This window comes from Berghia stephanieae, chromosome 8 (genome assembly GCF_034508935.2).
Source record: "Berghia stephanieae isolate SIO BIC M18660-M18661 chromosome 8, UCSD_Bste_1.3, whole genome shotgun sequence".
Taxonomy (NCBI): domain Eukaryota; kingdom Metazoa; phylum Mollusca; class Gastropoda; order Nudibranchia; family Aeolidiidae; genus Berghia; species Berghia stephanieae.
This window is the reverse complement of record NC_088367.1, coordinates 11,762,445-11,773,299: the sequence shown is the minus strand read 5'-3', so window position 1 is coordinate 11,773,299 and position 10,855 is coordinate 11,762,445. Positions and strand designations below refer to the sequence as shown.

The 10,855-nt window shown below is 34.2% G+C and overlaps 1 protein-coding gene and 1 pseudogene across 2 annotated transcripts; one reads left to right on the top strand and one right to left on the bottom strand.

Annotated features, from left to right (window-relative positions):
- Positions 1 to 5: 5 nt before the first annotated feature.
- On the bottom strand, positions 6 to 2,155 carry LOC144977965 (cytochrome P450 3A28-like; annotated as a pseudogene). The gene is made up of 2 exons (XR_013646439.1): positions 1,893 to 2,155; positions 6 to 1,083 (listed from the first exon to the last, which is right to left on the bottom strand). The product of XR_013646439.1 is annotated as a cytochrome P450 3A28-like (transcript).
- Positions 2,156 to 5,390: 3,235 nt separating this feature from the next.
- On the top strand, positions 5,391 to 9,509 carry LOC144978166 (cytochrome P450 3A29-like). Its single transcript, XM_078923867.1, has 2 exons — positions 5,391 to 5,536; positions 6,764 to 9,509. Exons 1-2 carry the CDS (start codon positions 5,463 to 5,465, stop codon positions 8,208 to 8,210), a joined length of 1,521 nt encoding a protein of 506 aa, XP_078779993.1. The 5' UTR covers positions 5,391 to 5,462; the 3' UTR covers positions 8,211 to 9,509.
- Positions 9,510 to 10,855: the final 1,346 nt, after the last annotated feature.

Here is a 10,855-nt window from a genome sequence, read left to right as displayed (position 1 = left end):
CTATTTAAATTGATAATAGGGGGATACATCCTCAGGCCTTCATTTATCACAGCTTCCATATACTTTAATTTCTGACAATGTTCATTGGTCACCTCTGCATCATCCCCAATAACGTTATAAATCTCCTTTCTTAAGTTCTTTTGAACATCTTTATTTTTAGCCAGTTCGTATATCAACCATTGAAGAGTGGCAGATGTTGTCTCGTAACCAGCAAGAACAAAAATTATGCATTGGGCAACAATCTCCTCAGAAGTTAGCTTTCTACTTCCAGAAATTTCATCCAAAGAGTCTGCTTATGCATTCATGAGGAACTGAAGAAAATCACCTTCTTTATACTGTTCTGGGTTAGCTTTTCTCTCCAGGACAAGCTTTGTGAATTGTTCTGTTAAATAATCAATATCAGCTGCAGGCAGGAATCGAATGTTAAGCATATTAAAAACAAATCCAAGAAAAGGAAACATCCCAATTGTAGCCAGTGTTAACTTCAATGTTGGTCTTATAGCAACCAATCCTTTGCTATGTTGGTAAAAAGGTCCATTGATGTTATTCTGGGAGTCTAAATCTAATCCAAAAGCAGAACTTGCAAGAGCGTCGAGAGAATAAGCAGAAAACACAACTTTAGATTCAGGGTAGGTACCGTCTTCAATATGCTTTTGAAGAGCTTGGACAAGCTGACAACTTGTCATGTTGATATGTTGTGTAAGAAATTTCAACCTGCCACTGCTGAAACACGGGGACATTATTCTTCTTATTCGTTTCCAGTCATTTCCACTGTTAAAGAATAAACCCTTTTTTATTATTGGTTGCCACAAATAATTATATCCCACTAGATGTCGATCCACATAGTTGTTGAAATCTTTAACAAAAATTTCTTTCAAGGCATCGATATCCGTCACAACAAGAAAAGGGTCCCGAAAAAATAGAATTCCAAAGAACTTTCCATATTGCTGAGTCCACTTACCAATGTGGTGACGGTATCCAGTCTTTGCATCAAACAACCTGTCCATGTGACCTATGAAAGCTGTTGGAGGAGGACTCGGGACACCCAAACTGCTCCAAATTTTCTTTGGGTGTGTGCCATATCTGAGGATAAAAATATATTTCAAAATTAAAACTAAAACTGTTCGGCTGAAGGAAGCTCCCTCGAGCTTCACTCAGCGCATAGTTGAGCTATAGGAAAAGGCTCTTTACTTACATTCTCTCACCGTACACAGGTGTAAAATGAGTATCTGGCCGTTTACAGCATTGTCTCTGGTGGAAAATAATTGTAATACTGCTTAACAAGCTCGTTCTACATGTTACATGTTGCTGTCGGTTAGGTACCCTTTGTTATCTTAAAATCTCAAGGTTAAAAGAGACCAGCATATGACCAGCAAATAAACGGGGAAAACAAATAAAATATAATGAACGTGTTGTGTACTGTTGTGCTGACGAAGGGTTTGTACCCGAAACGTCCATTGTCTGTTTTGTTCCCATACGAAGCCTCTCCATTTTCAATCTTTCGTTAGGATTTTACGATCACCGGCTTCAGGCAGCCCCTACCGTTTTCTGCTATGGTCACCGTAGCCGTAGCTTGTTTACGGCGAGAGATCCCTACAAATTACAGAAGGCACATTCTAAAACTAAAAGAGAACAAATCATCGAAGGCAAAGAAAAAGAAAAAGGGTTCTTGGTTAGGCAGAATAAATAAATAATCAGAGCAAATCAAACAAACAGAATATCGTTCATAAACATTAATTTATCAGTGTGTGTGTATAATAGCAACGGCAACGGCCTCTACTGAACTGGCAGTTCAGCTGGGATTTGGGTCAGCCGAGGTCAAGTTTGTTGGAAATCATGTCAGTTCGAAGTTTACAGAGCTTATTATTAATCTATCCACTCTATCTACTTACTTATAAAGCAACACAATGCAGCAGATTAGTAAAATTAAACTGAGTGGAATCTCAAATGAACCAAAAAAAAAGCATTTTATTTCTTGGAATCCTTCACAGTTGTTTGATATCCAAAGTCGAGGTAGCCACTGGACAGGGTTGCCAGAGTATTTTCAGGTATTCTGCCAAGTGGATTTTAAAAATCTGCCAAACCGTACTATTTATAGATAGTATGCAGATGACGTCACTCGGGCCTTTGTTATTGTTTTTGCCATCCGCGTTTGTGAGTTGTTCTCACTAAACTGTATTAACCAGACTATAAAAGTTCATGGTTACACAGAGTTTGTGTGTTGGTCCGTTATACTTCCGGGTGGCAATGTTGTGAACTCCTTGGCCAAGCGCATTCTATCCATAGTATCCCCTTTGAAAACTCATCAGTTTTGTAAACAAAAAATTCGCAAGGCCGACGTCATAATTTTTTTTTTTTTCATTTTTCAAGTTTTTAAAAAGCACAAATACATAACCATTGCCATGGAAAACGTGGAGTAGACCTATACATTCATTGCTCGGCCTCGGAAAATAAAATCTGCCAAATATCTGCCAAACTGCCAAACTGCCAAACCGTTTGTTTTTGGTTTTTTTTTCTGCCAGACGACTTCAAATTCTGCCAAAAAAAAAAAAATAAAAAAAAAAAAAAAAAAAAAAAAGGACATTTGGCAAAAATTCAATTCAATTCAATTCAAATATGTATTTATTGTCGGCATTTAAAAAATGTCTCGTAGATAATGTTGTCAGGTTAAAAGAAGCCTTTGACCGACATATGTTTTAACACGTAGTGCATAAAAATACATAGTAATACATTTTCCCTTAAAAACATTCCCTCATCAAGATTCCAATCATGACACACAAAGAAAAGTAACATAATATTATATATATATATATATATATATATATATATATATATATATATATATATATATATATTATATATATATATATATATATATATATATATATATACATATATATATATATATATGTGTGTGTGTGTGTGTGTGTGTGTGAGAGAGAGAGAGAGTGTGTGTGTGTATGTGTGTGTCAGTGTGTGTGTACGGTTATATTAATTATAAATATTACACTTGCATGGCTGGCCATTCCATGAGAGGATATGATTTTTGAAAACATTAAAATTTGAAATTTTTCTGATGTGCTCGGGAAGTTCATTCCAAAGCACAGCAGCAGAATATCTGAAAGATCTTTTGCCATAAGACGTTGTTCTGACCCTTGGAATATCAAGGAGGTTTGAATATCTAAAATTGTATCTGTTATTTTTCAAAATGACCATATCAGATAGACAAGAAGGAGCAATTTTGTATAAAAAATTTAACGTTTCCAAAGCAATTGTTCTCATTCGTCTTATTTGTAGGGAGGGGACTTTGGCCTTTGAAAGTAATTGGTCGTAGGATTTTTTGTAATTTTCATAAATAAAACGCAGTGCTCTTTCTTGTATCTTTTCAAGCTAATCACAATTAGTTTTAGGACAGAAATGCCAAGCTAGTGGACAGAAATTGAAATTTGACAATACAAAAGAGTGAAATATTGTTAACTTGTTCAATTTCTAAAGGTATTTTCTAAGCCTTTTCATTGCTGAGAAGCTTTACGGCAGATGGTTTTAATGTATAAATCAAATTTTAGTTTGTAGTCTATGTCGATCCCTAGTAATTTTACAACTTCTTCACATGTAGTACTTGCAGTTCCAATATTGAACGTGGGTTTCTTTGTGTGTGTTTTTGTCCCTACTGCAATTGTCTGGAATTTGTCCGGGTTTGCTTGCATACAATTTTTATAAAATATATGTATAGCTTTTGAAGGCATGAAAAAAAAAAGTTTTGTATATTTTTCTTTCAGAAGGACTGATCTAATACCCACTATTTCAACTATCCTTCACTTACAAAATGTTCAAATATTTACCCAGGTCTGACATCCGAAACCACTGCTGGGCCTAGTTTACCGTTATTGTTATTATGGACAATAATTTGCATCATTTTTTGACATTTCTATTCCAACAGTAATCGGGTTTTCAGACCTGTAAACAAGTGCACGTCGCCCTTTACTGAAGAGACAATGTATTTTTTTTTTAATTGAGTCAAGTTCAAAGTTCAAGGTTCAAAGTTTATTCAATCTTGGGCTTTCGCCAATAAATCACATAATTTGATGACAACATACATGAAAGTGGAAAAAATGGTAAATGGAACGAGAAAATAAACTTATTCCACTAATAACCATTAAAAAATACAACAATCGTAATACCACAAGTACGTGGAAAATAATAATAATAATAATAATAATAATAATAATAATAATAATAATAATAATAATAATAATAATAATAATAATAATAATAATAATAATAATAATAATAATAATAATAATAATAATAATAATAATAATAATGATAATAATAATAATAATAATAATGATAATAATAATAATAACAATAATAGCAATAATAATATTACCATCATCATTACTACCACCACCATCACTACCATCACCATTACCATTATCACTACCACCATCACCATCATTATTACGTTTCCAAAAAAAGTCCTTGGTACAACTCAAATAATTGACATTTTATGAATCTATAAGATAAGACACGAAGATAATATTTTTTTACTACTACTACTACTACTACTACTACTACTACTACTACTACTACTACTACTACTACTACTACTACTACTACTACTACTACTACTACTACTACTACCACTATCACGACTGCTACTACTGCCACTACCACTACTACCACCACTATTGAGTTAAGAGGGATGTAAAAAGTAAAATTATATTTCCCTTTTATGCGCATTTTAGCAGAAAAAAAATGATACTTGGAAATTTTGGGCATTTTTTTCAGTCCACTTTCATTTGGTATTATTGTGACTTTTGATATGCAAAATTTATCTGGCAAACCTGACTGGTTACCTAATTGGAAGAGGGGTCAAAGTTGCCAGATTAGGCGACAAGTCGCGAATTGAGCTACTTTCTCATGTTGTTTGCGTCAAAAAAAAAAAAAAAAATGAATCTGTGACAAGCGACTTTTTGGGCTACTTTTTATTATGGTCTGCAAATTTTGGGCTATATCTTAGATATTATAACTAAACCTAATAATAAAAAATGTTAAAATAATAATAGTAAAAAAATATAATTAGATTTAAAAATAAGATTGACAATAAAAAGTCCAAAATGGCAGACTGTATCTTAGACGATGTGATAGGGCCAGATAATGGACAATATCCAGCTATAAGAGAAAGTTATATTCATACATATGGATGAAAAAAAAAGTTTAACATTAGACCCAAAAAAGGGGCGGGGAGGGGGGGGGATAGATGAATATCAAAGTTTGCGACATTTTTCTTAATTTTGCGACTTTTAGCTTATACCTTTGCGACTTTGCCAACAATATCTGGCAATCCTGGAAGGGGTCAGTGGGGTCAGATTTGGATGTATGTAACAGCTGAGCATCTGGCATCTAGGGCCAAGGGCTAAATTCACGAATAACGAAAGTGGAGGATTCCAAGATATAAAATGCTTTTCTTTGGTTTATGTGAGGTTCCGCTCTGTTTAATTCTACCAATCTGCTGCGTTGTGTTATTTTATAAGTAAGTTCATTATCATTATTAATTAAGCTGCATTATATAGAGTAGACTCGCCCCCCCTTCTCTCTCTCTCTCTCTCTCTCTCTCTCTCTCTCTCTCTCTCTCTCTCTCTCTCTCTCTCTCTCACTCTCTCTTTCTTTCTGTCTCTCTCACCATCTTTCCCTCCCTCTGCTTTCTTCTCTCTTCTTCCCTATCCCTACACACACACACACACACACACACTCTCTCTCTCTATATCTCTCTCTCTCTCTCTCTCTCTCTCTCTCTCTCTCTCTCTCTCTCTCTCTCTCTCTCTCTTGAGGTTTTGTATTGCGCAATATCACTAAACGAGCTCAAAACCCTTTACAGAGGGTCCCTAACAACAACACATAACACGTATAAAGAGCCTGTTAGGCAATGTTTCAATTTTTCATCCAACATTTGCCATAATAATCAACCAATTGATTGTGGGCAATCAAAGGAAGAAGAAGAAGAACGCTGTTATTGGTCAGCTACTCATTTTACACCTGAGTACACTGAGAGAATATGATTATAGAGCCTTTTCCAAGAACTCAACTACTGGGTGGGGTTCCCTATCTCCCATAGTGGACAGGGAGGTACTTGCTGTGTCTTCTATACCCCTATACCTGTTTTCCAATTGCTTTCTGTCATTGTCTTGGAATGGGATTACTTAGTTTTGTCCTGACTCTGATCGGAGACCTTGGCTGGGAGGAAAACAGTCGAATGTATAGTTATAGTTTTGGGAGATGATATATTTTTTTCCTTGTTAATCGTTTCTCTGTTATGTACTGTTATTTTTTATTTTAAACATTTGATTTGTAAACATTTGATTGTGTTCCTCTTAGTGGGTTTTTGTGCTGGTGTCTGGGTGAGACTTTTAGTAGGTGATCTCAAACTAAATACACTGATAGTGTGCTCTTGGAATCTACATCTGTTCCCTACTTGACCCAATTCCCCTTTGTCATACTTTTTCCTCAAGTCCTTGTAATTGTACATCTAGATGTTTTTACTATCCAATTTTCTTCCTTTTTACTGGCACTGATATGACCTACATGTGTTGCAAGCTCCGTAAAACCCTTAAAAAACAAAAACAAAAGAACTCAACTATGCACCGAGTGAGGTGCAAGTCCAGGACCTTCCTTCATACCACAAGGCCATGTAGCTGCACATATATGTAGTAATTGACTGAACGGTTTCAGTTTTAATTTTGAAAAATGTTTTTATCCACAGATATGGCACACATCCAAAAACAGTTTTGCACAATTTGGGTGTCCCGAGTCCTCCCCCAACAGCTTTCATTGGTCACATGGACAAGTTGTTTGATTCAAAGACTGGATTTCGTCACCACATTGGTAAATGGACTCAGCAATATGGAAGAATCTTCGGCATTCTTATGTTTCGGGACCCTTGCCTCGTTGTCTCAGATGTCGATGCCTTGAAAGAAATTTTTGTAAAAGATTTCAACAACTATGTGGATCGATATTTCGTGGGAAATGGTGCGTTGGTGCATCCACTAATGACAAACGGTTTATTCTTTAACCGAGGAAATGACTGGAAAAGAATAAGAAGAATAATGTCCCCGTGTTTCAGCAGTGGCAGGTTGAAATTTCTTACACAACATATCAACATGACAAGTTGTCAGCTTGTCCAAGCTCTTCAAAAGCATATTGAAGACGGTACCTACCCTGAATCTAAAGTTGTGTTTTCTGCTTATTCTCTCGACGCTCTTGCAAGTTCTGCTTTTGGATTAGATTTGGACTCCCAGAATAACATCAATGGACCTTTTTACCAACGCAGCAAAGGTATGATCACAATAAGACCAACATTGAAGTTAGCACTAGCTACAGTTGGGATGTTTCCTTTTCTCGGATTCATTTTCAATATGCTTAACATTCGATTCATGACTGCAGCTGATATTGATTATTTAGCAGAACAATTCACAAAGCTTGTCCTGGAAAGAAAAGCTAATCCTGAACAGTATAAAGAAGGTGATTTTCTTCAGTTCCTCATGAATGCAGAAGCAGACTCTTCGGATGAAATTTCTGGAAGTAGAAAGCTAACTTCTGAGGAGATTGTGGCCCAATGCCTAATTTTTGTTCTTGCTGGTTACGAGACAACCTCTGCAACCCTTCAATGGTTGACATACGAACTGGCTAAACATAAAGATGTTCAAAAGAACTTAAGAAAAGAGATTTATAACGTTGTTGGGGATGATGCAGAGGTAACCAATGAACATTGTCAAAAATTGAAGTATATGGAAGCTGTGATAAATGAAAGTCTAAGGATGTATCCCCCTGTTCTCAGTACTAATAGAATGACAGAAAAGGCAACGACTCTCAAAGGATTCTCTGTGCCAGCTGGAACTGCTGTCATCATTCCCATTGCAAACATTTGTCGTGATCCCGAAATCTTTGAAGATCCGGATACTTTTAAACCGGAAAGGTTTATGGATGAAAACAAAATCGGCTCAAGTTTGGTCTCCTTTCTTCCCTTTGGATATGGGCCGAGACAGTGTATTGGAATGAGGTTAGCTATGTTGCAACTCAAGATTGCCTTGGTACACATGATGAGGGTGTTCTCTTTTGAAGAGACCTTGCCAGAGAATGTGGACATTGACGATTTTTCAGGACTTCTTTTGCCAAGGAAACCTATTTATCTTAAGATAAAAAATATATAATCAACTCAGATGGTCTTTAAAACTGTATAAGATTTGTTGGGTTTATATAAATATTATTATTATTATTATTATTATTATTATTATTATTATTATTATTATTATTATTATTATTATTATTATTATTATTATTATTATTATTATTATTATTATTATTATTTTATTATGACTAAAAAATTTTGTCAAATGAAAAGAAAGTCTTCTAATCAAGGGAGATGAACTGGGTTTGAAGAAAAAGCAAATGGACATTTTAAAAAAACTTCAATTAAGTCATGTAAGACTAAACACAAAAATAAATTGGGGAAGAGATTTAGATTGGGGAATGTTAAGGACACTTGGACGGGTATCAATACCGTAGTACATTACGATAAAAAAAGCTGAGTTTACTGTGACTTTGACATTAATGAAATAAATAAATTATTTTCACGATTTGAGGGAGATATAATTTTGATAGTGAAATAAAGAAGATTAAAGAGGAATTGTTGCAAATAGTACTCGTTGAAAACGAAGTTCTGTTCAATGGAAGACGAGTAAGAACAGATTTTTTAAAGTTAATGAAAGGAAAGCTTGTTGGTTGAATGGCGTTGCAGGCAAAATATTGAAAGTGCGTGATCAGTTGAGTAATCTTAAAACTTTTATTTTTATTATGCCAATGCGACAACCGTGCGTTCCTGCCATGTCTAAAATATTTCCTTTTCCTAACATAGTAGAAATTTCCTGTATTAACGATCTCAGACGAGTTGCGTTACATTCAATTTTAATTAAATATTTTGAAAGACTTGTGCTTTGTAAATTAAATACACAGGTTCATTCTCAGTCAGGTCTTGATCAATATGCATATCAACCAAAGAAAGTGTTGAGGATGCTATCATCGTTTTCTCAAATAACATCTATAAACATCTAGACCAACCAATGTCTTACTGTAGAATTGTTTGTTGTTGATTTCTCTTCAGCAATTAATACAATACAACCTCATTTGTTTGTGGAGAAATAAAAACATGACTGTTAATTCTTAATTGATTTTATGGATTCTTGATTTGATATTTGATAGAGCACAGTTTGTCAGATTTTATAACATTAAATCAAAAATTATTACCATAAAGACAAGTGCTCTTCAAGGATGTGTTCTTTCCCCTAGTTTATTTACTATTTATAAAAATGACTTCACTCGTGCTAGTCCCAATTCAGTATCTCTTGAAATTTCATGACGATACGGCCCTCCAAGGACTATCGTTAAAGAAAATGAATCCATCTATAGGTCGCAAATAGATAAGTCGTGATTTGATGTGAAAAAAAAAAAAACAACTTTTTGAAATTGAATGTTAATAAAACCAAAAAAAAATGATCATTGACTTTTGAAAGATAAAAAATGAACTCTAACCAATTACTATTAATGAACAAAAAATTTAATAGGTTTTGGATAACAAATATTTGGGATGAAAATTGATGACAAACTTTTGTGGAACTTGCATACCGATTCGGTTGTAATGAAATTGAATTGATAATCATTTTGTTCGAAACTTGGATGAATTTGGAATGGACAGCTAGGAATATGATGTAGGGAATATTGATAAATTGCCATATTTATGGACAATAAAGAGATATTATTATTATAAGATTGTGAAAAAGGAAGGCAATTAATACAAATACCATTTATAAAATAGAGGAATTATATGGTCGGTTCTGTTTCAACAGACTAAATAATATTTTGAGGGATGAAAATCACCCTTTGTATAGTCTCTTTAATTTTTTTAGGAGAAGTAACTTCCTCCTGTCAATATACTCAAAGACAGAGAGACACAGGAAATCCTTCATCCATCAAAGTGTACGCTCGTATAATATGTAATTCCTATCTACAACTACTTTAAGTTATTCTATAATGTATATAATTAGAATAAGTGTTATCTTTATTGCCTACTTTTAATTTTAATTTTACATTTCATGCCACTTAGTTCTCTATTTTTACATTATTTATTTATTTGAATATTTACATGTATTCATTTTATGTATCATTTTATTATCTGTGTAAATTTACACTGTTGTATGTCGCCATTAGAAGGCCCGGTATTCATTTGTATCTCGACGGTCTATAATTTTAAAACACACAAACATCTGTATACAAATTTCCTTTTTTTTTTTTTTTTGATGAATTAAAGTATTATATTAATGTATTGTCTATTTTTCTCCCCTTATAACTTCTTGATTTTAACCATCAAGGTATCTTAGGTACAGGTGGCTTGCAATTTAAAAACAAGTGCCTTAACCCTATTTCTTACACCCACTAAATATTCCTATTTCTGTCTTGTGGGGTGTATCACACCCCCTAACAATTACTGTTGAATCTATCGGTATATTCCGATTTCTGTCCATTGGGGTGTAACACACCCCCCTACATATAGATAAGCATTAATTGGAAACCCCCTATTTCAAACATTGGGGTGTAACACACCCCGCCTCTTTTGTCACTGTTTTATTAGTATCTTCAACATTTGGTCCCCGAATATTAAGGTATTTAGTTACTTTTTTGTTGCCAATTTAAGTTCTCTGGCAACTTGTAAATTACAATTGGCCACCATTTCCTTTTCCTGTGAATGGAAAGTTACACCTGTTGAACCGTTTGAAGCAAAGAATATATGTGTTTTTAATCC